We start from the raw sequence: 27983 nt of genomic DNA, 5'->3' as shown, positions 1-27983 counted from the left end.
GCATTGAGGCCCAGAATCTTTGGGTGGAAATGCTTGTACTCTCTCTTAAATTACACATGCACATCTTCTGGCAGATTCTGGTGTCCATTTTAGTGCAAGATGGAAACCAAACTGTTGAGTTGAAGGATTAAAGTATGTGGTACAGAATGCTGCACTCGTTTCCGATAAGGACTGTTAGAAATGTAGGTGTATTGACAAATGGACAGATGTAGAATATCCAGAAAGCAGATCAGTCTGGCCAATGTCAGAATTATCGGGATCTTGAAAGCGCCACCGTTCCTGGTTTTCGAGGCCACTAAAGGCTGTAAATCTCACATTACGGTATATCTTGAGACAACATATACATCATCCATTTTTGCTGGGATTCTGCAGGCAATCCTATACACTTTTATGGCTATTCTAACACTGTTATGCAGTATGTTGAATTGTGTTGCAGTACCCACTCTGCAGGAAACACACTTTACAATATCCCATAAGATATCCTATTTATTGTGAAAGTGACTCCATCCCTATCTATCCAGAGCTGCATAAAGCACCAGAAGGATGTGATTAAAGCTAATAGTGTTTAAAAAAAAACATTGGTTCTAACTGGCATTTTGTTTGTTAGGGCAACAAATACATTGCAGCCATTTAATTAGGACTTATTGATAGAATTAACAACATAGCATTACCATGTCATCCACAGAGGTATGGCACTGAGAGTTTGGGCCATCTCCACTTGCATTGTTTGACGTCTTTTTCCATGGCTTGCAGGCTTTTTTGTTCTTCTTCTTAAAGAACTGTAAAATGTAAACAACCAAAACACTCAGGTCAAAGGCTTTTCGTTAAAAGCTGTTAGAACTGCAAATTGATCCTTTTAATCTGACAAGTGGCCTTGAAGAATTGAGGCAACATTGGAAGATAAAACTGATTAATAACCACCTCTCAGCCCCTCAGACTGTTCGGAATGCTGGCAATAACAACTAATTTTAGTGACTGTATTCAAGACATTCAGAAGCAGAGAGGGAAATTACGGAATACATTTCTCTGCATTCAAGAAACAACAAATTTTTCCAGCAAGATTTCATTCTACAAGACACTTCAACCTAATTTAATACAACTAATTAAAATATAAAACGTGCACAAAAGGGTTTACTTTTCTAAAGAATAACTGCCCAATTTAACATTCCACATAAAGCAAGCTCATGCTAAAACTCTTCCAGCTCAGCCAATTTTACAATTAAAAAATATTTATCTTATTTTTAGACACTGCAGGTATTTAAATATTATAAAATAAAACCACATTTAATTTACTAACACATTTTGTGCACTTTACTCTTTATTAGTTCCCGGCGAGGGTCAATCAGAATGTAACAAACATTCTGATTGGCCCTCCCTGGGGCTTTACCCGGCCGGGAATCCCTTGGCTGGGATTCCTTGCCATTGTTCCTGGCGGGGGTGTGGCAGCCCCTCAGCCAAGAGGAGGCTCGAAACGGGGCCATCCCTGCTCGAGCTTCCACCGGCTGGAGGCTGCCATCCTCCCCTGCCAGGGATTCAGGAAAGTATTTTTTTTCCTCCCCGCCCTCCCAACCCCACTTACCTTCTTATTTCTCCTTTTTCAGGGGCGAACGTGCTGGGAACACTTCTGTTCCCAGCGCATCCGCTCTCGATGGCCGCCATGGAAAGGGAAAATGGACTCCGTTTTCCCTTCCCCGGTGGCCATTTTCTTTGACTTTTTTTTTTCTGTTCCGAAACGCTGCTGCGTTTCAGAACAGAAGAAATGCTATTAGTAGCCCGGTCTTATGGGCTGGGGTACTAATAGCAATAAGCCCCACGCTGCAGGGGCATTATCGAGTCAGGTAATGCCTCTGGGCCTTCATTAAGGCCTTTGCTTCGCTCGAGCCTATAACTATGTGCCCGGGGCATTACCTGACTCGGTAATGACCCTGCGGCTCGGGGCTTATTGCTTAATTAAACTAACATGTTTACATCAGCACCAAATTGCTAACACCATTATTGCACTTAGTGCTAATAGCCTCATAGCCTTATATACCTATACACATCGGTCTGTTGAGATAATCACCCTTTTCCAATGTATGGGCCTCTGCTTCTTCTCAGGGCATAATTTGGGAGCGGGTCATTATCCGGCAATACTGACTCATCACTAAAACTATAAGGCTATATTATTTTCAGATATGTCATAATGTATACATATGTCATAGAAGCATTGGCCCAGTTATGAACTAGTTTTAACATTGAAAAATACACAAACATCTTTATGTGGCATTGGGTATTTGCACAGGCATACAAGCCATTCTGAAATGACCATGCACGCATAGAAAGAAAGATCTATTCATCCAAGATGAGCTAGATGATGGCAACAAACAGGTCCAGAAATCTTTAGATATATTGAGGAATGCATACAAAATATACTAACATCAAAACCATATTGTATTCCAAAGCGCCAAGATTTCCCCACAGGGCCTTACAATGGGCTCTGTCAAGTTTCAAGCTGATGTAAAGTGCCTGTTTCCCACTGTTGTGAAGCACACAACGCAGTTTTGTGGATATTCATATTTTTTATGGTTTAGGACGATTGTACCAAAAGTTCTAGAAATGCTACCACCAAAGGTTCGAACATCAAAAGTTCGAACCTTTGGTGGTAGCATTGTAAAAATAAAACAGGGGCTGCGGGGGTGTCCCCCGCATCGTCCCGCTCACTATACTTTATGTTATAGTGAGAGGGGGTGGCGGGGAACACCCCTGCAGCCTTCTGTCAAAAAAAAAAAGAAAAGAAAAGGACCCTGCAGCGCCAGTTCCCGATCACAGAAGTGAAAGTGAACAGGCGCTGCAGGAACCCAGCGTGAAGATGAAGTTGAGTGGGGTTTGTTTATGTTGCGGGTGTGGGTGGGGGTGTGCTAAGGGTGTGGGTGGGGGTGTTATGGGTGTGTTGTTTGTGTGTGGGTGTGAGAATGTATGTGTGTTCGCATTAGAAAGGTGCAAACTTTTGGTAGTTCGCACCTTTCTCATGCGGACATTTTGCAAGCGGTAGTTTCAGCCGCGGGTAAATCACTTAGATTCATTTTTAACAGGTGTTATCAAGAGATAGTTACTTCATTACATTTGTCTACTGGAAATAAGTGAAATCCGAAAGACTGCAAAACATTTGTGAGGATGCCTAAAAGATGCATGACCTGGAAGGAACTGCTTTTCCAGTGAACCTACAGTTCTTGTCACAGACCTATTACATCTATTCTATTTGCTTGGCCTATTCTGGATATAACTACAAAAACATAATTGCACAGATCCACTCTGTAGAGGAGCAGCTAATTGCCTCTGCAGGATGACCCACCCCCCACCAGCTATATGTTTCAAACCTAAGATTGTGTCATGCTTAAAACCTACAATTCTGCCAATTCCGCAGCGTATATTCGAAAGAAGGTACTCTTTCAAGAAACTCTAAGAAAGAACACCATGCATGGCAAGTTTTATTCATTTAAGACAATTAAATGCTGAAAAATTGACCAAATCGTGGTCTCCTGTCACGTGAGCCAATGATGAAAATAGCTTGGAATTCCAGAATAAACAATAGTGCATGCTCACACTCACTTATATTCTAAGATGCAAGTATACTTTGCAAAGCCAAGTTCAAAGAAAATCTGCATGGCAGAAGGCATGGGTGATGAGAGATGTTGGTATAATTGAGTGGGGAGTAAAAGACAAATCCACTTCCTGGCAGCTGGGGTTGAGCTTACATGCTGCTAAGTGAGCCGAATGTTCCAGAAGGCACGTACATGCCAACCAATTGTAGAGGGCCATATAAAGAAGGGCTTTATAGTTTGAGAGCCAATGATATACCGTGTACCTAGTAAATGTTGAAGATAACTTGCACTAGAGGTGGGCATAAGTCATCCTCCTGACAGTAGAGATCCAATCACAACCCAACCCCTTATAGAAAGTATACTTAGATGTTCTCCTTGATCCTATCACAACCCCTCGTAGATTTTTCTTATTTTCCACAAAGTATGACGTCACCTATGATGTTTGTTTAGGATAAAATCAATGTTTTTTATCAAATGCATTGAGTGAGTTGATGGGACTCGAGCGAACTTCCGTTGATGTCCGTTGTAACTCCCCGTTTTAGATAATTGTCAATAATACAGCAAACTTTGCCATCTTCCTGAGTTGGTTTGGTTATTTGGTGGTTATTTGGTGGAGTTACTCTGCCTCCCATCCACTGCATACACGCTACCCAAAGGACCTTCCTTTCAACTCTCTCCAGTGTGTGGCGTTAGATGTATCTCTTACTGTCCATGTGCAAAGGTTAAGCAAAGTGCAGTACATCACCTTATGTATGAGCTTGCCTCTTAGGCACCAAATTCCATCCCCAAGATTGCATCTAGTGGACATTGACATATGGGAGCAGCCATTTAAGGTACGTTTTCTGACACTTCTCTACATTTTCCCATTAAAAATATAACTTAATCTTTATTTGACATGTGCAATACTGTGTTTCTAAACATATTGTTCAAAATAAAAGGAAAGGAACATTAGTCACCCGGGTGGAGTGAACATTGGACAGGACTTTAAATGTGGCTGAACTAGCTGATTGTCTCTTCAGCAGCTCCCATAGGTGCCAAATTGGAATAGCCCTCCTTTATACATACTATGAAGTGCATTGTCATTTTGGCAGAGTTTCTGTCCTACTAATTCTTTTCATTTTGCCTTGACCACATGCTGTGGATTTTGCTGGGTTGTCACAATACTGTAGGTGAGTTCAGATATTTTACTATGGTGCTTTGAAGGTATGGATTAACACCTTGTGAAACGTTGTCTTGATGTCCATGTTCATGGTTGAATAGTGCCTTTCAGATGGAGTAGAGCAGAGAGGAACACAGGATCAGCATTGACGTTGTAGAAACCTAGACATAAATCCAATAACTAAGCCAGGCATCAAAGGTAGAGGCAGCATTTATTTTCATACAGCTGTTCAGAAATGGACGGGATTATTGGCAGAGTATCCCCATTCCAAAAACATGGCCCAAGCATACAAAGCTCCAGGTTTAGAGGGTTTTACACAATAGGGTTCAAATAGAAAAGTCAGTAAGATACATTTAGTTGGTTACATTAATACTAAGCTTCCTAAAAGAACATGTTCTGCCCTTGAGGGGCATTGCCATACAGCACCCGAGTAATGCAAAACTATATTGTTCCATTTAATAATCTGCTTTCTTCCATTCCCCAAACACACAGAACAGGAGGGAACATGCCAGCAACTGGATCCAGTAGAAACAGTCTTATATCAGCAGACAGCTTAGGTTGCCACCTTCCCCCACTCTGTTGTCAGTTGTTCACACCAAATGAGAAATTCCAACCTACTATACAGTATTTGATACTTAATATTTTTCACATCATGCTGGAACTTGGGTCACATAACCAGGTAGCAAGCCTAGTCATTCACTACTGTTGACTGATGGGTAGTCACAAAGCGACCTTCCAGGCTGATGACACCAAGACAAACACAGGAAGCACTTACTTGTCGAGACGTGGAGATTATGCAAGACTATTTCTCAATAGCAAATGTTGGTGTTTGTGTAGGAGAGGGTTTAGCCACTGGGCAAACTACTTTAGGGTTAACTTGTTGCCTGTGCTATGAAGTTACTGTGATTTGAGGGGCAGAAGAGCAACACCTGGACAAGATGTCTCTGGGTGACAAGTGCAAGACAGAGAGGGGAAGTCATTGTCACATCGACAAGTAAAATAAATATATAGGGTACGGCAGAGCAAAAAGAAAGAAAACATTGGTTGTTATACTGCAGAGTGTCATGTTCTGCAGGTGGCCAATAGTCATTCATAAATCTGGAGTGTGTTTTGGCAGGGAAACGTTAGAATTGGGAACTATAACTACCGATCAGGGTTTGACATTGGCATTGAGTCATTAGTTCCTTTTCTTTCTACTAAGAGTAATGTTAGAATCCCAAGCCAAGATGGAGGGTCAGTGAACTAATTTGATTGTTAGAAAGAACAATGCTTTGGAATGTGTTTTGCACCATTAACTGCCTTTCATCGAAACTAAGTTAGTGACAGGTCCAGTGATTTTAAGCTCCTTAACGAAAGGCCTAATTTAGAGATCTGAAGAAAATCTACTGAAGAAGGAAGCCTGACCTGAAAGGATGAAATGTCCATGATTAAAAACTGCACCTGAGCTGTTACGGATCCCACAAAGGCCTCAGCTAGTTATTTGGGGGACGTGATTAGGGAATTGAGAGAGGAGATGCAGGCCTCTAGAAGGGAAACACAGGATTTACATTTAAGGCTGGAGGAGTTGAATTTAAAGGTGTCTAATTTACAAGCTGAAGGGGCATCAGTAGCACCGTTATCTTGGGTGGAGAGTATTGTCCTTGAACCCCAGAGTTGTTTAGAACACATTCTTTGGGAAGTGCTGAGCAAGGAGAAAGTTGGTAAGGGGCAATCAGATTCCATGTTGTGCCTGTGCCTGTGCCATTGGCACCACCAGAACATTTTGGCGGAGATGTCAAGAAATGTCAGATGCTCTTAACTGAGTGCAAACTTAATTTCCTTTGCAAGCGGGAGGCTTTTGTGTCTGCGACAGTTAAGATAGTTTTTATTTTATCTTACCTGACAGGTGAGGCTGCTGCCTGTGCAGTTCTATTGGTGGGACAGGAGAACTCAATTTTGATGGATCTGACTGCTTTCAAGATGGTGTTTAAGAAAATGTTTGACAGGTGGCAACTTTCTCAGGAACTTGATGGAGAGTTTTTAGAGTTGAGGCAGAGAGGAAAAGATCTGTTGAATTACATCACTCAGTTGAAATCTTTGTTTCTGGAAAGCAGATGGCCTCTTTGTTCTATATAAGCTTAGGGGTGACTTGAAGTATGCCTTGGCCACATGCTTTGATTAATCTGGTAATGCAGGTATATTTTTGCCTGGGAGAACGTAGGTCTGAGCGCAGAAGAGTTTTTAGTAGAAGTGAGAAAGAAAGAGGAAGAGGGGAAGTTGTGGTTAGGGATTTGTGAACAGGTAACTTAGAGAGATCAGGCAAGATTAGAGAATTTTGTCCAAGGAAGAAAAGGAATGGCACAGATTGAATAATCTCCGTATGTATTGCAGGAAGACATGGCATTTTGTTGGGAATTGTCCTTGGTGCCCAACAACCTTTTAGCCAGCAAATTCAAGACCACAGCAAGCAGCTAATAAAATTCAGCCAGCAGTTCCCCACATCACTATTAATGTAACCTTGTCTGACTTTTGGTGTCTTGAAAGGGAGTAGTCCGATAATGATTGATTCAGGGGCTACCCGGTCCTTTATCAATTGGAATGTGGTAAAGGCCATGAATATTGCTTTTGTTCTTAAGGAAAAGGCAGAGAAAGTTAGAGCAGTGGGTGGGTCACAATTAACCTTGCCTTATTACCCATGAAACCGTCAAAGTAGAAATGGAAATGCCAGGGGGTCATTGGGAAGAAATCAGTTTTGAGTTAATAGATATACCCCAATTGAAGGCAATTTTAGGGATGCCCTGGTTAATTTATCATAATACAAGAATTGATTGGAGATGGGGAAGAAGGATGGTAGACATTTCTTCAGACTTTTGTAATGAATTTTGTGTTCAAAAGGAGGAGTTGGAGGACTCAAGTGTATCTACCGATGTGGTGGTGATCGGTTAGATGGAGGTGGGAACTTCGGTGCATATGATTGGAACCGCCATTGGAATTCTGCCAGAATGCTATCAGTAGTTTGGAGATGTAGTCGATGAGTTCGAGGCAAATGAACCACCACCTCATTGCGATTATGACAGCAAGAATGATTTAGAACCCGGTGCCCAGATTCCTTGCAGTAGAATAAATGCTTTGATGGGAAAAGAGAATGAGCATTTAAAGGAGCACATTCAGGAGAATCTAGCTAAAGGATTCATCAGGCATTCTCTGTCTCGCGCAGCATCCCCATTGTTTTTTGTCCCCAAGAAGTAAGGAACATTACGAACATGTATAGATTACCTGGCGTTGAATAAGATCTCCATCAAGAACAGATACCTGCTTCCATTAATCTCAGTAATGTTGGATCAGATTCATGGGGCAACTATCTTCACTAAGTTAGATTTGAGAGGAGCCTATCCCTTGGTTAGAGTACAACAATCTGATGAATGGAAGACTGACTTTCAAACAAAATGTGGCTTGTTTGAGTACCAGGTTATGCCTTTTGGCATGTGTATTGCTCCAGCTGCATTTCAATTTTGTATCAATGAAGTGTTGCTTGAGCGTTTCGAAATTTTTGTTGTGGTATATATCGATGAATCTTGATATTTTCCAGTGATCTTTAGCAACATAAAGAACATGTCCGCCTGGTGTAACAGAAATTAGGGGAGAACAAACTCATTGCCAAGCCGGAGAAAAGCTAATACCATACGACAAAAGTGGAGTTTTTGGGATTTGTAGTTTCATCTAAAGCGTTGGAAATAGACTCTCAAAAAGTTAAGGCATTCAAAGATTGGCCATCACATACCTGTGTGAAGGATGTTTAAAGCTTTGCACATTTTTATCGTACATTCATTAAGGACTTTTCACATACTGTAACACCCATAACCAAACTGCTGAAGAAAGGAGCCAAATCTGTCAGAACCCAAGAGGTGGAAGAGGCATTTTGAAGTTAAATCAGAGTTTATTCAAGTCCGATTCTTCTACATCCTGATCCCGTGCAACCTTTTTTTGTGGAAGCTGATGGGTCAAATCTTGCTATTGGGGCTGTTCTTTCACGAAGACACCCTGAGATGGGACAACTGCATCCAGCAGGTTAGCTGTCAAAGACGTTACTTCCTGATCACACTAATTATAGGATCACAGAACAGGAACTGCTAGCAATTAAGAAGGCTTTCTAAGACTGGAGGCATTATTGGCTGGGGTCTAAGCATACTTTGATGTTGCTAACAGATCATACAAATTTACTTTTTTTGAAGTCCGCTAGAATATTGAAAACAAAAGATACAAATGAATAGGTCCAAGGGTGCTAGGCTCAGAACAACACCTCCACATGTATTATCAAACTCTGCATTGCTAAGGAAGGAATCACTCTTCAATAGTATGTTATAGAGATACATCTCATTTTTTTGTATTAGAGTTGTGTGCAAAAAGGCATAAATCCAACATTTAGAGAAATTAAAACATCAAAATGGTTTGCTAAAACAGAACGATCAGACAAAACAATAGAAAGATATTTACAACACACAGTGCCAAAAAAACATTTTTTGGGACAGTCTCCAAATTGTGTGTGTGCAACAAACCCGACTCCTATTAGGGTTTGCCAAGAAATTCACATATTACAGTGTACATATTCAAGTCAACATTTGTGGAAAACACATAGAACAATGGTTGGTACACAAAATTATTTTTCTTGCGTAAACAGCATTAATGTGCTGTAATTTTGGGGGGAGTAGTGCGTCTACACCAGGTGTTTCAGCCGTTTCTAGGTGGGCTAGGTGTGCCTCATCTTTAACACAGCCTTCATCAGGACGGAGTTCTGTGTAGATTGATGTCTGTGCTATGGGTTAATAGATTTCACAGGCGCTAAACTTGGGATCTGCTAGCCGCATGAGCTGGTCTCTGTATGATGCTCTCACTGGAGGTCGAAAAATGCTGATCCAAGGTGGTATCAGTGGGTAAACAGACCCGGCTTGCACAGCTGTGAGGGTTGCAGCATGGGCAGCCTGTCTGCAAAAAAGTACGAGCTGGAGCTCCTCAGGCTGCTGAGTCACAGATGAGACTGCCGGGGACTGACAAATATTGAGCCTCATTATGAGTTAGGCGGTAAGTGGTAAAATTGTTGTTAACTGAGTTACTGCCAATTTTACCACTACGCCAAATTATGAGTTTTGGTTTTGAGTGGAGGATTTACCTCCAGCAAAACCCTGGAGGTATATTGTCCCACTCAACATGGAAACATTGGCAGAATTGGCAGAATTACCACGGCAGTAATTCAGTTGCAGTAATTCCTCAAAAAAAGCCTCATTGGGTCAAATGGACCCACAATAAATGGGGAATTACTACACCACCACCACTTGTAATCAGGTGTAAATTCCACCAGACCAAGCGATGGTAACGGTAATTCCTCAGGGCTATTATTTGACTGATTTACCACCAAATGTCTTCCTAACTCATAATGAGGCCCATTGTCCCCCCGACAATTGCATTGGTCATTGTTCTTGCCGGACTATGACTTTGTACTTACTTTTAAACCAGGTTAATTAAATGGGAATCTGCCTTGTCTAGGCAGATTCCTGGTAGTGAAAAGGAGTTCAAAAGCAAGTTGGATCCAGTTATTGCTGAAGATCGGTTCATTTCAATTGTGATACCGGAGAGTGATTAGTTTTGAAAGAAGGTGTTACAGGACATTTTAGAAGTAGAGATTCAAACATGGGTTAATCACGATCCAGAACGAAGAATTGAGGATGGTCTTCCCTATATGAAGTCTAAATTATACATACCTGCAGGGAAACTCAGGGAGGATATCTTGAGGGAATGTCATGAATCCAAGCTAGTGGGGCATCCGGAATATCGATAGACTTTGGAGTTGGTTGGTTGGGAGTCTTGGTGGGAAAGTGTAAGACAGGATACATTGAATCATGTAAAAACCTACGAGGTGTGTGCCTGATACAAGTCAGGTGGGGGGAAACCTTCAGGTCTACTCACCCCTTCGCCAATACCCCCCAGTCCATGGTATACAATGTCTATGGATTTAATTGTGGACCTTCCTAAGGATCAGAGATGTTAATCAGTTTTGGTGGTGGTGGATCTGTTAACGAAGGCTTGTGATTTTATCCCTATGAATGGAGTAGTAACAGTAAATGTTTTAACCTAGAGTTTTCTACAGGGGGTGGTTGGGTTACATGGTTTACCCACTCAAATAATTTCAGATAGAGGGTCACAATGTATCTCTACATTTTGGAGGGCCATCTTTAAAGAGTTAGGATTAGAGGTGATATTGTCCTCAGATTATCATCCAGAGACTAATGGGCAGACACAACACGTAAATCAGGAGTTGAAGAAGTATTTTAGAGGTTTTTTGCAGGGTGAGAGTGGTTGGGTGGATCTTTTGTGGATAGAAGAATTTAGCTGTAACAACTCGGTGAAGGACTCAACTAACTTGTCACCTTTCTTTTGCAATGACGGGTTTAACACACATTTCTTGAAAGGAGTGCCTCCAGTGGGGATTAATAATTCTGAGGTAGAGGGACAGGTTAAAGTGCATAAAGGAGAATTCGGTGGAAGCAGAAAAGACAGTTAAAGTATAAGCAATTTTCTGACCAAAAGCGCCAGGCTAGTTCACAGTATGTTCTGGGACAAAGGTTTTGGTTGTCCACTAAGTATTTGCATTTAAAAGGGAAGACAAAGTTTATCCCAAGGCCAACAGGTCTCAGTACATTTCAGCGTGCATGCGCAAAGAAGGAAATTAAGGTTTTCAAGTAACTCTTTGTTGCCCGTGACAGTGTGGGAAGTCAAGAAGCCTCAGTACATTTCAGCGTGCACGCGCAAAGCGGGAAGTACATTTAACTCTAGATTGCCTGCAAGTTGGAAGGAGGCAAAACGTTTAAGTGTACAGAAAAAATCTTCTTGTCCCAGAGTTAGCTTTCTCATGTAAAATAAGTTGAAAAGTGAATTATCTAAAGCAAAGGAAATGTACAGTTGAAGGAAAAGGCTAAAGTCTTCTGGCAGTAAAGACAAGGAAAGGCTGCCAACAAAAGAAGAAAAATACATTTTTCAAGAATACAGTATTTAAGTGAATCATTTAGTTAGCTTAGTAGTTAGTTAGGGATAGTTAATATAGGGAGTAGTTAGACTATCTTCAAGGCAACCATAAGCAGAAGTGTGAGAAACTGTTTAAAGTCTCTCAGCACAAAGCAGAGGAATACAGGTAAAAGGGGAAGCAAGTGGGGGAAAAGATGAAAGTAACTGAGGTAATAACAAGACTAAAAAGTAAATACTACTGTGCTGTTGTTTCTTCCCAACTACAGATTCCCTGTGAGCAGAATTGAGGAGAGTCTGTGGTTTATTATTTTATCCATTACCCCCTTCCCTGGGGTTTCCGACTCAGCTGTAGAATCAAGGGTTGAGTTGGGAATGTCCAGAGTGGGTCTGTTGGATCAGCAGTTTTTGCAGATTTGGACAAGCAAGACCTGACACAGAGTGACTGTCATTAAAATGAAAATAGCAAAACACATCCAAATTCATAAAAAATACTTGCAAAAATGTACATCGTGCTAATGAGATCTGATGGGCTTTTTAGAAAGCAAAACAGAAAGAAGCTATTTTGCAACTGGGACCCGGTCTTTTGAAATAAATCGATAACTACTCAATATTGGTTGAAATATGTGGTACTGTTTTTTTCAAATATATTAGCTGATCTGTACCACATAAAAAAGGAAATTATGTTTTTGTCATTTGAGGGGAACCGTACTGGGTGAACTGCCTGAGTCCTGATGACCTACGTTGGATACAACCATTTACCTTGGGCTATAGAATCCATGCCCCACTATATACATCAGGTTTTAAGAATCTATTACTGACATATTGCATTTTACGTACAGTCCCTTATGTGTCTGCTGCTCTGGGCCACTCATTATACTTATTAAATATCTCATTTAAAAAACAAAATGTCGAGACACTTATTGACAAAATGATAGAGAGCAGCTCACATGTCTGTTTCAGGCAGGTTTTGCTGGGAGTTAAAATAATACTGCTCAGTCTTCATTATAATGCCCTTTGGGGTGGGAAAAATAACAATGTGCCCAAGTGTCACCCTCATGCACTGCAGTTTCCAGGCTCAGAAACATACTATATTTTCCAAAATTATGAGTAATTAATTAATTGCATACAGCCAGGCACTTTTTAAACTCTGTCTCCTTTGATATGTACCACCTGAATTCTTATTGATAGATGCCAACAATAGCATGTGGTGATGTTTCTTGAACTATCTATACAGACACTACTTCGTTCAGTAGAACTGCACAGTACCTAAGCCAAAGTGCCAGAATGCCAAGATCCAAGCATACCTCACTGCCCTTCCCATTACCTGCCCATTTATGCATACCAGCACACCTGACTCAATACAGAGTGCCTCCTGCCAAACTGGACCCCCCAACATCTGCTTCAGTTGTCATGAAAGAGAATGTTCTGCTAGCTTAACGATTTCGGCCAGTTTAAATTCGAGCAATCACCTAAATCTATTAAGGCAGGTGCACGCCAGTTGTACGCTTTTGAAACAGCACAGGCAGGTCTTGTTATGGTCAGAAATGTGACACTGCCTCCTTCCCAGAAACTAAAGGGTGCCAAGTCAGGATACCTTGAGAGAGGTGACCACAAGTTCAGTTTGTCGTTTAAAATATAACCATTCAGTTTAATCCACACAAGAGATGATTTCAGACTTGCAAGGTTGAAGGTCGTAGTTAGTGGCTGGAGATGGGATTAAGCATAAGGAGGATTTATAATGTTACTATCTAATGATGGGGCAAGGTGAGTTTTTTTTAATGATGTGGAATTGTGAAAAAACTGGGTATTCTGTGTATACGCATGTACGTTAATTTGTTTTAGACTTGTGATGAGAAAACTCACTTGCTGGATTCTCCCCACAAAGGAAGGGTACGCAAAGAGATTCAACCGTCTGGTGGGACAGGGAGTCAGAACAGAAGCATGGATGGAGAAAATGTGCCAAAACAAAATCACGTGGCATTCAATACCGTGCACCTTTGCGTTGCATTAGCCACGACTATCCAGACATGAATGCATTTCCTGGATGCCATCAGCATGGCAGCTTTGGGGAAGTACTGCAGACAATAAACACCTCCAACTGGACAAGGCTATCAATTCCTCTTAGAAAAAAATCTGAACTGCAAAATTCAAAGTGATAAAGAAGACACTAACTGTAGGGTCTTAGTAACCCATATGCTGTCCAGTTCCAGTTTGCCAAGTCTCTTAGAAGTTGCTGGAGCCCACAGACCTCAAGTGTCCCACCTGTACCTAACTCTATTACCAGTTGCATCCACAAGACTCCTGGGGAGAGGGGAAGTGGAGAAAAATAATAAACACCAGTATAAAAGGGGGGAACCCCGGGAGAACGACACTAATAGGAATTAGTGTAAATACCTGGCCCAAAACCAGCCTCAACAATACTATTCTACAAAGGTGGGTCAGGTATCCAGTGATTTAGGCAAAACAAAAAGGTGATGGCTGTAAGTGTGATTGTGTGCATGTGTTAGGTGCTGTGAGGCCCAGGGGACAGGGATGATATATTTTTACTGGACATCTGTCATAGATGTCCAGTAAAAAATAACATGCCTGCCCCCTACGCCCCCCATCCCCTGCCAGCGCCAATTGCAAACTGTTTGGCTTTTTACCAATTTTTCTGAAAAGTATGCTCTAGAATTCAACATTTTAACCCTTTATTTCAAAAAATGTCCTGGGGGGAGAAACCCCCAAACCCTCTTAGATTGGCTCGAGCTCCCTCGCTAGCTTGGTTGCTATCGCATATCTGGGAGAAAACATTATGCCCCTCCACATAAAAAATTCACCAACTGCCACAGGCCCAGGGATTGTGCTGGGAGCGGGGTGGGGAGAACCCAGGGACTGGTGTTCGGGCAGGATGGGGGAGCCAATGGCGAAGTGGTGGGAACAAGGGGTGAGAGAACAGGGACATTGGTGGGATCTGAGTGGGGAGAGCCCAGGGACTGGGTTAGGAGTCAGATCAGGGAGCCCACAGATTGTGATGGGAGCAGGTGGGGGAGCCAGGCTGAGAGTAGGGTGCATTGACAGCGCGCAATAGTGCATATAGCCATTTGGATTTACTGTCCATTTGGTTTTTTTGGGGGGGCCTGAAATGCCCACATTTTGCTCACGGGTGGCCCAGACCAAAAAAGTTTGAAGACCACTTCTGTGGGGGCACGTGCCCTACCTGACATCCTCTGGATGGTGTGGCCAGGCTACTGCTCTTTTCCAATAATGTCCTCTGGATAGTGTGCCCAGGCTGTCGCTCGTTGCAATTCTATGCAGCTCCAGATGAGTGTTGCAGAGAGGGTGTCCCCCTGGCTTGTCAATGAAGCATGGGCTACCTTCAACTGGGTTGCACTCTCTTCAGCGCAGATCACAGTACACGTGCCGGAAAACGTCAGCCCTTGCTGGATGTGCAATGAGCAGGAGGCGTCACACGCCTTAAACACGGTTTTAAAGCCATAGGTTATGTGCGGCGGCAGCCACCCAGCGCAGCCACAACACAGAAAGGATGTTGGGTATTCATAAATCCAGGCTGCTGTTGTATCTGTTGTCCCCCAAACTGTGGGTTATATTGTGTCTGTATATATCCCCTCCTGTTGTATTTTTGTAGTCATTGGAAGTCCTCCATGTTGGACGGGCGGAATATTGATCTGTCCCATAGGTATTGCCCCTTCCGTTCTTTCGCTAGTTTTTTCCGCACCAGTTTATTTTCTGATTTTACTGTCTATTTCTTCTTTGTCCTTTTCCTGCTTCCTTTTGCAATAATGTACAATAGTGGCTTGTATTTTGGGCCATCCTTTTTGTTCTATCCCGACCACCTTTTCTAGGGAAGTCTGTGGCAAGTCTCCTCACTAAAATGTGATAGAATAAAGGTATTTTGTCATCCCATGATTGTTTGTTCTCTTGGGTCCACATCTCTTGGATTGATCGTATGTATTCTGCAGGGTTCTCATCTGGCTTCATTTTCCCTCCTAATATTGATGCCACATCTGACGTGTCTGGGTACAGCTCAATCAGAGCCTTCCCGACGTGCTCTCAGTAATTATTAAAAGGTGCCCCGTCATGTATGCTAGAGCTCAATTTCACCCCTGCATATCCTGCTTCCTGCCAAATTGTGTCACTTTGCTCCCCCACCAATGCTACCATTAATACCTTAATATCCCTTTGTCAGGTTCCATAGTAAATAGGTGGTAATTAAAGAATTATTATCCTTATGTTCTTTGTTTATTTCATTGTTAGGTTTAAAAACTAAATATAGTCCTTTCACTGTTAAAATGGTTGGGCCTTAACTTCCATATTCAGAGTACTGCAGATACCCCAAGCCAAGATGGAGGGCAGAGGCAGGAGTTCTGATTGGGTGGCAGGTTGACAATGGTGTGACTCCCAACATTCTAAACTGCCTTAGTGTAGTTTCCTGAGCTGGTCATGTTTCTGTTTATCTCCTATGTTTTGGGCCTTGGAAAACTCTTAAGAAAATATCTTCAACACTAAAAGAAAAAGAAACAACTCATTCAAGTTACATCTACTCTAAAGAAATTAATTTTCCCTGTGGAAGAAAATGCTGAGAGGTCTTCTAAAGCAAAAAATAAGCTAAGTACTTTTTATGTAATTAATCTAAATGAACTGCCAAAGTTAGCCTTATCTTCTGTTATTTTCTCCTCTGAAGTGCAAGGATTAAAAGACGTCGTGTTGTGAAGCCAGTGTTTTTTCATGGCAAACTCATTCATCAGAGATTAAGTCATGAAAACATGATATTTAAAGGCTATTAAAGTTAATGACTGCACAGGCAACCTTGTTTTTTAAAAGCAGCACCAAGAAGGATATTTATTTTTGAGCCAAGGTATTTTTAACAAAGAGGAAAATATATAAGACTTGTTTACCATATTATATGAGGAATCTTCCAAATGCATCTCATTACATGCAAAGACGTTTTTGAGGAATAACTTTACTTTAAAACTGCACTCAACATTAAATGGTATTTCCTTTGGTTGTTGAACTATTTCCATAAAGAGAGGTAAATGAAATGGAATGAACTGATTAAGGAAATAGTATCATTTTAAGGAAAACAAAAGATTATTTCTGTGTTTTCAACTATTTTTTCAAGTGTGCTTCATTCAAAAGACTCATCTTCTTGAGACATTCTGGAGTTTGTGTTCACAGTTTTATTGACATTGTTTGGAAACACATTTTCTTTTCTTCAAGTTCATTTATTTCCACAAGGAGCCTCCATCAGTTTAGTCACTTGTAATGACATTCAGTTCATTGGTTTTCAGCAGCACAGTTATGAAACATGACCACCAAAGTTTGCTTTTAGGGTAAAAGAGTTGGAGTTATTTCAAAACTAAAAAAAAAAATATATAGAAATAATTATCATCCTCTGGGCATTTTGCAGAGGGTATTCAGGTAGGATTGTTGATATTCATAAAATAATAGTTGTTTAGTTTTGTAATATTATTTAATGCTTAACAATTTTCATTCATGCAGAGACCGGATGAAGATAGAAGATCCAGTGTCTGATTTGTTATTTTATCCACTTTTCCCCCTTCCCCCCAGGGGTGTCTAGTACTCAGCTGTTCAGTTTAGTTGTGAGCTAGACATCTTAGTGGGATCGTGGGACTCAGCAGCTCCTGCGTTGGATGTGGATATTACCAGCCTGACACCCTTATTGCTAGATGTATCAAATACGTATATCCACTTGCCGGCCCCTGCCATTAGCGATGGTAAACTGTACACCAGATTGTCTCTATCCATTGTCTGCCAGGGCACATATTGTACTTCCCCTTTTGCCTTGTGAAGAAGGGGCATCTGAGTTCATGCTCCGCGTCTTCTCCCCCTCCGTGGCCTCTTTACTACCACCATTCTCGCTTTTCTGCTTTGGATCCAACTTCCCCAGTTCCCTGTTTGTCTTTCCCCCTCTTCGCCTTCCCCTTCCTTTCTCCTCCTATCTCTGTGCTCACAAGTTAAGTTAAGGTTGTACCTTTTTATCAAATATAATGGTTTGCATGAACCAAAAGTTCTAAAAATGATACCACCAAAGGTTCGAACATGAAAAGTTTGATCCTTTGGTGGTAGCATTGTAACAAAAAAAAAAAGAAACGAGGGCTGCGTATCCCCGCAGCCTTCCATAAATTAATAAATAAATAAAACAGGACCCTGCGGCGCCGGTTCCCGATCACCTAAGTGAAAGGGAACTGGCACCACAGGGACCCAGCGTGAAGAAGAAGGTAAGTGGGGTTTGTTTATGTTGGGGGTGTGGGTGGGGGTGTGTTGAGGGTTTGGATGGGGGGGGTGTCATGGGTGTGTTCTGGGTGTGTTGTGGGTGTTGGTGGGGTGTGGGTATGTACGTGTGTTCGCATGAGAAAGGTGCAAACATCCAGCCGCGGTCGGATCACGTAGATCCGAATTCATCATCTATATTGTCCTCCCAATCTGGTGCAGTATTGTCACCCTCTGTTGTCTCTCGCTCATCCTCTTCCAGGTCCTGTCCCCATCTGTCAATTTCAAAATTGTATCTGTCCCGCTGTCCATCCCTTCTTATTGCCCCCTTTTCTTGTTCCTTTCTTTCTTTTGTATTTCCCTTGTTACTTTTTCTGCCTCCCAAAACATTGCATCCAGTTGCTGCTGTGAGCTTTCTTTGATGTCAGTTATATATTTTGTACACCCTTTCTCTTGTTTATCTCTTGGACGGGGTTCCTGCCCTATCTTGGTTTTGTTTGTCTTCTGGAGACTCTCGCCAGGGGTTTGTATTTCCTGTCACTGGTTTCAATAAAGAATAGAATCTGTATGGAGGTGGGCAATCTCTACCCTTTCCTCCTTCCCTTCCTCTTCCTTGTTCTCTCCTTTCATTTCCTCGTAAAGCTTCCAAAGACCTAAAATATCCTGAATCCTTTTATGCTTTACACCTTTATATGTAGCTAGCAAATATGAATACATACTGTTGATTATATGTTTTGAAATGTTCCCTCTCCGGGCCATTCCTGATAACACTTTCCCACTGTGTTGTTCAACAACTGAAAGTGGTATTTTAATATTTCATTGCGATATTGGGGCAACCTTTTGCACATGTGATCAAGGGGTGCGTCCATCCTTTGAGATGACATTATCAAACCCTCTTCCTGATTGTTAGAGTACTTTTCCCTCCTCCCTTTCTTCATACCCTTTTATCCTTATTCACTCACTACCACTCACTCAATCATATAGTTACTGATTAACTTGTGCACAATATTTTCATTCACACTTGCCTTCTCCACAGGCTGCGCCCTCTCACACTCTTTCCACTCTTACATGCAATGGCCCTCTTCACAGACCTGTGTTGTTCGTTCTTATTAGTACACAATTGGCCCTCTCCATTTGCCCACCACCTTATCAATAATGCCCTATGCTAGTATACCGAGAGTGCGGTTGCTCCTCCCTTTGTTCGACAGCGCCCCTGCATGCGCTACACAGCTCTTTCAATATTTACACATTAGTTGGGCTCTGGCCCTTTCCTCATTTCTACAGCCACAACAAACAGAAAACTGCGACAACTTCAGTGGTAATTCCACCAAATTGGCAGTTTTTGGGCTTTAAGGTGGTGGATTACGTCCAGTATTCTGCTAGAGGGTTTTCCTCCATTTTAGCACCAACCCCATAGTTTAGTGGTGCGGTAATGCGTCGGTAATCCAGTAGTAAATTTGTTACTACTGCATTACTACCATTGTTTGGCCACACCACTGAACTCATAATGAGGCCCTTAACTGTCTGATGTCCAAGGAGGGGAACAGAAAAGGCAGAATGATCATGCCAGTTGTGTAAAAAGAAGGCAAAACAAAAAGAATTGGAAACATTTGATTTTAGAATGAGACGAGGTGAAGGATTTGCATTATCACTGTTTAGGTCTTTCGTGTCTGATGTAAGAATTGCAAATGTAGAAGAACTTTGGTGTCAGTTGTTAAATGGGTTCCAAGTAAAAATTATGTTTGCCCTAGTGCACTTAAACAAACTTTATTATAGACTTTTAGGGACAAATGTGTTAATTTTTTTATAGGAAATTTCTTTGATTTTTGATAGTATGGCCATAACCATCTCAATGTAGGGAATTGGGTATCGAGAGGTCTTAATTTATTAGGATTTGGTATATGTTGGGAATATTGTCCTTGTTTCTGTCTTTTTAATTTTTAATGATATTGTTGTATAAAGGAATGTACGAATAAAGGTTTGTAATAAACTAAAAAATGAAGAAAGAAAAATGAGCCCCACTATGCTCACGATTGTCAATTTCTTTTACCTAACGAACAGAGCAAGATTACCCAATACAAAGGGCTTTAGACAAAGAAAGCACTCTCGCTAGGGCAGAGCATCATCCTCAAGCATTGTGGGGGGACAAAATATCTGCGAATGGAAGACTGGATGGAGGATTTTGATAAGGTGGCCTTCATTGTAAGAGTTATAGTGACACTGAGAGAACGAGAGCATAATATCACTATGTTTAGCAGCTGTTTTTGGATCTGGACTCAAAGCTGAATGCCCGGCGGTGGCACTTAAAATGCTGTGTGGTATGCATTCTGGTTCCAAAAAACAAGGAAAGGATGCTTTTTTTCATGTGTAAAATACAGAGGTCTGCCTCCTTGAAATCCTAAGAAAAGGCTTTTTTTGTTTGCACTAACAAGGCCTTTGAAGTAACAAAGTCCACCTATGATAAAAGCCAAAGCTGGGCCTCACAGGCCCCAGGTGATTCCCCAAGTCTGTTTCTTTGATCTATCTTTTATTATTGAGCTGGGGAAGACGTGTGGATTGGAGGGTGCTAATGGCCCCTTTCCCTGAAAAGTCACAGCTCACTGGGAACGGGCCATAAGCATTCCAAAGCCCCTCATTCTACCTAGTCTTCACAGTAAATGGCTGCACCACATAACCCTAAAACTGTGTAATGCATTCACACGTGCACATTTTTTCAGAAAGTGCTTGTGTAAAACGATTCTGCGATGTGAAGACAAGTAGGGCAATACATAGAGATGTCTGGTTGTCTTGTGGAGGTAAGACATTTTCAAGCATCAGGGTGTTGTAATTGCAGACTCTTTGATTTTGAGAAAAAGGGATGTTTAAAATGAATGTTGTAAACAAGGAAAGGGGGGTGTTTTTTTTAAAAAAAATGGAGATAAGCATGGGTACAACTTTAAACTGAGAGTGCCACCACCAGGACTGAATGCAAACCCTGTCTTTCAGGTTGTCCAGGCTATAGGGAAGGAATGCACTGGGTTGGGGTAGTGGCATGCTTTAGATTTCGAGCTGGGAGATACGCTGTGCAATGCCTTTGTTAAAAAGACGTTTTTTGAATGTGATTTACTATTTTGTATGATTTGGGACAGATTACAGAAACCTTTCATCAGTGCAAGTGCAAAGTTGCCTTGTATTAGCACTAGGGCAACGTTTGCCGTTGTGCTAAAAACATTAGGGCCAAGTTAGAAACTTGTTGCCCCATAGTAAGAGAAATTGTGCATGGTATTAGCACTAGGGATTACATTCCCCCAGTTGAAAAAAACATATACTTTCAATGCATTTTTGCACCAGAGCAAAGTCTACCCTAGTGCTAATACCATTCTGTTTTACCACCAGGGTAAACTTTGCTCTGGTACAAAATGTATTGTAATGGTCTGACCATTAATCTGCAAAAGACGCAGGCCATGCTGTTTACTATTAAGAAAGTTAACAGAGTAAGAATTGAAGTTTCTTGGGTCATGTAGAATACACTGAGGTGTATAAATATCTGGGTGTCCTCTTTAATTGTAAAATTGGATACAGATATTTAATTGAGAATAAAATTAAGAGGGACAAACAAATTACTATGATGGTCTACAAGTTTGTTAAGTAATATGCAGGTTACTCATTAAAAGGTATACTAACTTTATATCGCCAATGGTTTACTCCGGTCTTGGTGTATGGTTTAGAGGCCATCACTATTCCTGACCTTTCCTTCCTTGAGAGAATCGAAGGTCTATTTTGGTGAACCATTCTGGGGGTACCTCGTTCGTGCCCTATTCAATACATTAGGATGGAACTTGGCCTGCAGTCTTTAAGATCCATTGTGAGGCAACAACGGGGCCTTCTTAATTTGAAAGCTGTGTGTAAACCAGAGAGTGAATTGTTACAAGTCATTGGTACAAATGCTGTTAAAATTGACTTCCCTACACACAGGAGTAAATATATGACCAGCTGTTGTGAATACTTCCAAGAACTACAGTGGGAGGCAAAAATGAATTGATGTGGCTTTTTCCCTGTTATCAAAAAAGCGTTTAAATCCAAAGCAAAGAGAATTGATTGGGAGATGAATTTTACTCGTATGTATGAAAAATTTTAAATATATTGAATGGATTGTACATGAGTAGTATAAACCTCAAAGATATTTAATATGTTGCCCAGACCCGTTTGTACGGAACTTTAGATTATTAATGCAAATCAACCAAATGCCGGTGAAATCTACCTTCGGTCACCAATGGAAGATCTCGGAAAAAGATAGATACTGACGAATGTGCCTGAACGTTGATGAATTAGAAACTGTTAGGCTCGTATTAACCTCATATCATGAAAGACAAAATCATTTTATGTTGTATTATGGTCGATTCGTCCATAATATGAATTATGTACAATCAGAGGAATTCTGGAGATGGTGTCTGAATGTGCAATCTGAGGCTGTATATATTGCTTTATATGGAGTATGGAAAACAATTCTGCCTAGAAATATTGAAAGCTTTTGATACAAATTGGCTATTGATATGTAATAATGTATTAAGGAAATGTTCAGTAGCCTTTTAAGTACTGTATGGATAAATGTTCTATATTATGTATTACTGTATGAATGACTGAGTATTTATTTCTTTTTCTATTTTTATACAATAAATTCATCTTGAGATAGTACGTATTAATGTAAAAGTTGTAATGTTTTATGAACTGAAAAACAACTTAATAAATAAATAAATAATTGAAATAATAATTTTTTGACCAAGGGCAAATTTTGCCATAGTGCAAATACCATGCAAAGTTGTACTTGTCACGGTGCAAAGGTTTTTAATATGTCCCCTATCTTTTTGGCAGCAGGTCAAACTTTGCCCTAGTCCCAATGCGTGCAACATTGTACTTGCACAGGTGCAAGGTTTCTGCAATCTGGCACTCTTTGAACGCATCAACTGTTTGGATATTCCTACTTCACGAATTAGCGACACAAAGCTTCTATGTTTTGACAGCAAATAATACAATATGCTAAGAAGGACAAGGAGAAAAGCTACTAATAGGTCTAGGAGCTTGTGCACATCTGTGCCCCCATCGTCAACCATCACCCACAGCTGTTAGTGCAGCTGGCAGGACAGATTCTAGACTATTTCTTGTTGAGATTATTTGTCTCAACAAAGCTTTGAATCTTAATGATAGCATCCGACTTCAACATGCATAACGTACAATGAAAAACTAAATATATGAATTCTTTGAATGCAGCAGCAACTTAAATCCCAAGCTTCTTCACTAGGTGTGTTTATATGTTGTATCTTTACTGTCCATTACTCTTATTGGATTGCTGCATATTCGTCATCAGCCATGCATTTCCTTTGCAAACAGACACATTGTGAACTCTATTTCCACACAAATGTTTGCAAATATCATGCACATTTTATGAGACAGTTGACACGTTTTTATCTTAATGTACTTTTATATTTGTTTACTTAAAACAATACCTTCTCTAATGATAAACAATGGTCCTCATTACGAGTTTGGCGATAAATACGCCAAATTACCATCAAAATCGTACACCTGCTGCTACAAGTGAAATGTACCTTGAAAATCCCAGATTTCCTGGAAGATGAAGCAACAGCATCCTTTTCAACCGAGTTCTGGTGATTTGACAGTGGGGTTACGAGGTCTTGCTTTTTATTTACTTTTGCAAACTTCTGCTGAGAAACACATTTTAAGACTTTTTGAAAGGCATATTATAACTGATAAACAATTCACAAATCACAATAGTTTTATTCAACTATAAATGTATTTTTTTGTTGCTGAGATTTTTAAAGCAATGTAAACATTTAAACAAGCAGATACAACAATAGGATAAGTTACAAAGTTGGCAACATGCAGTACCAATTTCATTCATGGGAAAACAAAAAGCAGAGCCTTTAGAGAAGAAATTAAGTATGAAAGAGTAGGAGCAGCACACACAGACAAAGGAAGGGCATTAAAAGGGTTTGGAGCCAAAAGAGTGAAAACGAGATGGGGCAAAAGAGGATGATGGACGATAAAAACAAAACGTAGGAACTTAGAAAGATAGGAGGGGCAAGACTATGGATGGAATTATAGACACGCCACATCCACCAAAAACAAAACTGGAAACAGATGGAAAAGGAGAGCCATTAAAGCGAAGTTAAAAATGGAGCACTATGGGGGTGAGGTGGGCCTTAGCAAATGACTTACAAAGAACAAGAACATATGCATGAAGACCAACAAAAACCGAAATGCAATAGTCTAGCTTTGAAAATACCGTAATATCAATAAGAATTTTCGCAGCAGAAAAAATAAACAAAAGGTTGCATTTTACAAATAATGTAAAGCTTATAGCAACAATGACCAGGCATGGACCAAAGCATGACCTCCCCTTCCCATTCCAGCAGCAGAGAGAAAACACAAATGTTAAGCAATGTGTAGCATAGATGAATACCTGCTGAGGATGGGCTATGATCCAGAGTTCTTACTCTGCTACTAATAATCACAAAACAACCAAATGATGGTTGCCCCAAAAGGGGACTATCTTCCCAGAGCTATAAATAGACTCTCAGTGGAACTCATGAAATCTAGACGCTGTCTTGCCCTTTACAATACATCAGTTCCACACATCTACTGGTGATGCTATGCTACGACTGGCTGCTCCTGAGGCAGAATCGCACAGCAGCACCACACTCCATGCCCACAGACGTCTGTGTGGCTGCCCCTGGACCTTGAGCTAGGTGTTAGCTCTCAAATGGGACCCAATCCACATGTTCTGCCTCTTTCCGCACATCATGGCTGCCATTGTGCAAGTTAATATCCTCCCATTTCCAAGATATGCCCCAAATGCTCATATATCACATTGTTAGACTCAGCCGGTACCAGCGTATTCCACCAAAACACGAACTATTCATTAACTAATGGCTGCTGCAATCAGCCTTTAATTTTAGCATTTGATCATTTCCTGTAGGGTGTCAGGGCCTTGACAAGTGACAAACAGGCTGTTGTGGTGAATACGGTGGGTGGTTGCTTTTCACATAAGAAGTATTGAGGTTTAGTGGCAGGATGGGTGTGTGTTGGAGTGACTGTGAATGTATTGAAGAATGCTGATGTATGTGAATCACATTTCCTTAACTAGTTTTACCTTACATGAGGCTAGGTCTTTCCGTTTGCAAGATGGTGGGAAGGTTCAGAAGGTCATGGAAGGGCTGTGATATCTTTCATCTGACATCAACCGGAAGAAATATCTGTTTTAAAGTAGCTCTGACTAGATCCAGTTCGAATCCTTCCAGGGTCTATTGAAGAGACCATATTTGTAAGATTGTGACTGGCAACTACTGTAGGTTCGGGCAGAGACCTTCCTGAAGTGAATTTAACCCATTCACTGGAGAAGAAACTGTGAGTAACCATTGTTAAACTTTGGAAGCCAGGCAGTAGTGTTGGGATATCACCTTGAAACTGTTAGTGTGGCAGTTAGCACAGACTCAGCAGTTCAAGTCTCACTGAAGTCATGAAGCACGGGCGTCGGCTTTCGTGGCGTCATTAGTGAAGGGCATGAGGGGTTTCCTGGCCCGTTTTAGAGGTGCAAGTACTGGTCCTTGCAGTGCGATTGAGCACAGGGACAAGCAATCAAGCACACAACCTGCATCATGCTTTTAATCAGTGCAGACACTTTGACTCTTATGAAGCAATACAATTCACATTGGACTGTCAGCAAAGGGTTGTGGAACTAAATCTGATACTGAATCTGATACCCGCTTACTCGGAAGGAGAATTACTGAAGTTATCCACAATAGTGACAAATAGAGTGCACAAGAAATGCAGAGGATATTTTGAAGTAGTGGTGCACATGCAATAAGAGTGTTGTACCTAATTCTAGGAAAAGTTGAACTTAGCTAAACATTAAAGAGTCATTTTCAAAGAGGGAGTACATAGTAGAGAACAACACAGAGCATTTCTGCAGAATAGAGCAAGGGCTAAGCAATGCATTGAGGTTCATACCAAGGCTTTCCGCTTTTCACTGCCACATTATGTAATGGGTAGTGCCTGAGGGCACAGCCCTCTAGGATCTCGCTTTTTCCTTGTTGTCCCTCTGATGTTCTCTTGACTTCCCCCAGTGGTTCTCCCATGCCAGGCCTTGCTGGCCTTTTTCATGCTGGGAGGGGAAATCGCAATCCATTGTTTTTGCCCAACATTCTCAAGCCTCCCCTGCAAGAGCACGCCCAGGGTGCACCACTCACATTGGTCTTTGTAAAGTCTATCCAATCACCATCCGTTAGACAATAAACACACTGCATCGACCTACACCATAGTGTGTGTTTGTCCTTTTATATATTGCCATATTGCCTTTCAGATGCTTGTAAGGTATGTAACCCCTAATCTAGGAGACAGGAATGAGCACAAATAGAAGCACGGTGGGGATTGAAAGAATTGAGCAGATATGGAAAGAGAAAGATGGTCAAGAAAGAAGGAGATAGAAGAATGATGGTTCAATTTTAAGGAGGAGGGGCAGGGGGTAAAGATAATCTTAGCTTCAGGGGGATTGAGGTGAAGGGAATCAAAAAGCATCCAGAGATTAATAACTGACAGTCACAGAAAAACGAGTGAAGTGCGTCAGAGAAGGATGGGAAAAGAAGATGGGAGTCATCTGCCTACAAATGGAAAGGAAAACCAAAGGATTTACTAATAGAAGAATGAGGAATAGTGTAGAATTTAAAAAGTAGGGCATGAAGGCAAAGCCATGTGGTACCCCAGAGCGTAAAGTTAAGCGAGCAAGAGGATTTCCCAACCAACGAAAGGGACTAAGGGTGGTTAGAAAGATAAACAAAAAAACAGGAAGGTGCAGCACCTGATTTGCCAATATGGGGAACAAAAGTACAAAGAATTGAATGCTCCACCCTGACACAAGCAGCAGAGAATTCAAGAGCAATTGATAGGGAAGGTTGTTTGGCATGAGAAAAAGAAGTGAGAAAATTGGTTAAATGCAAAAAACAGCTTCAATAGAGTGTTCAGGTTGAACCCAGATTAAAAAGGAGACGGCTTATTATTCGCATAGACGAATGTATGATATCATTACATGACTTCCTATGCTAGTCTCTGTGACAAATCCATTCAGCGATTTTAACAGTGAAGCCCACACCATTATTTACTAATGTTTTAGTATTCTAGTAATGTTTTCACAGCGAAGTGTGCGAAATCCTTGTGGTGTGTGCTGTTCCCAGTGGCGGTTGAGGTCGAATATCAGTGGAATGGTCAGATAGGCTAAGATATCTATCAGGATAGAGTAGGAAAACTGACCAGTCTCTGCACGAAAATGGTAACTCCAAAATGGGTGACCAGGATAATACTAACTGGGTTTTCCTGATTTCTCCAAGAGGGTTTTCCCTGTCATATGACATGTGACTGAATCTGCGTGAAGTATTAACTGAATCCTGAAAAGGAGACTAGTCCCTTGTCTCCATTGAATGTTGATGGGTAGCAGGACATGCACCTACACTCCACTGAATACTGAATGTGAGACTGAACCTGAACATAGTCCTAATGGAATCCTGAAGGACCCTTTGAACCTCCACCTTTGAATTGAGAAAGGTGGACTGAACCTTCACATATACTCCATTAAATCCAGAATGGAAGACTGACACAGTACCTATTCTCTATTGAATCCTGAAGAAGGTGGGATGTGCATATATGTCTGGGATTTATAAAGCACAAACCTAGCTGGGTAGCAATGGAGCGGTGACAAAGGGGGATACACCCACTGATTACAAATAGGGTGCCAGGGTAGTAGAGGAGCTAGGATGGGAAGGGGTGGAGGAGTGGGTGGAGAACTCCAGAGGAAAGAAAAGGGTAGAGTGGAGCGATCAGCAATTGGTGAGATGCTCTGGGAAGAGTATGCTCATGAGGTCCTTCTAGAAGTGTATCTTGGAAGAGGGTGGTCTTATCTGCATTGGTATCTTGTTCTCCAGAGACAGTGGGCATAGCAGGAAAAGACTTCCTTACAGTTTTTGTTA

General features: G+C 41.2%; 1 protein-coding gene across 1 annotated transcript in view; it reads right to left on the bottom strand.

Moving 5' to 3' along the window:
- The window catches only part of LOC138521059 (uncharacterized), a 512462-nt gene that overhangs the window by 284375 nt on the left and 200104 nt on the right, over positions 1 to 27983 (bottom strand). Inside the window, exons 6-7 of the mRNA XM_069633584.1 lie at positions 23553 to 23666; positions 672 to 779 (exon numbers count right to left, since the gene is read on the bottom strand). Of these exons, the coding sequence (XP_069489685.1) occupies positions 672 to 779; positions 23553 to 23666 (222 nt within the window). The remainder of the gene's footprint in view (positions 1 to 671; positions 780 to 23552; positions 23667 to 27983) is intronic.

This window comes from Ambystoma mexicanum, chromosome 1q, assembly GCF_040938575.1.
Source record: "Ambystoma mexicanum isolate Mex_15411 chromosome 1q, UKY_AmexF1_1, whole genome shotgun sequence".
NCBI classification, from domain to species: Eukaryota; Metazoa; Chordata; class Amphibia; order Caudata; family Ambystomatidae; genus Ambystoma; species Ambystoma mexicanum.
Note: the sequence above shows the minus strand (reverse complement) of the source record. Positions and strands in the feature narration are given on the sequence as shown.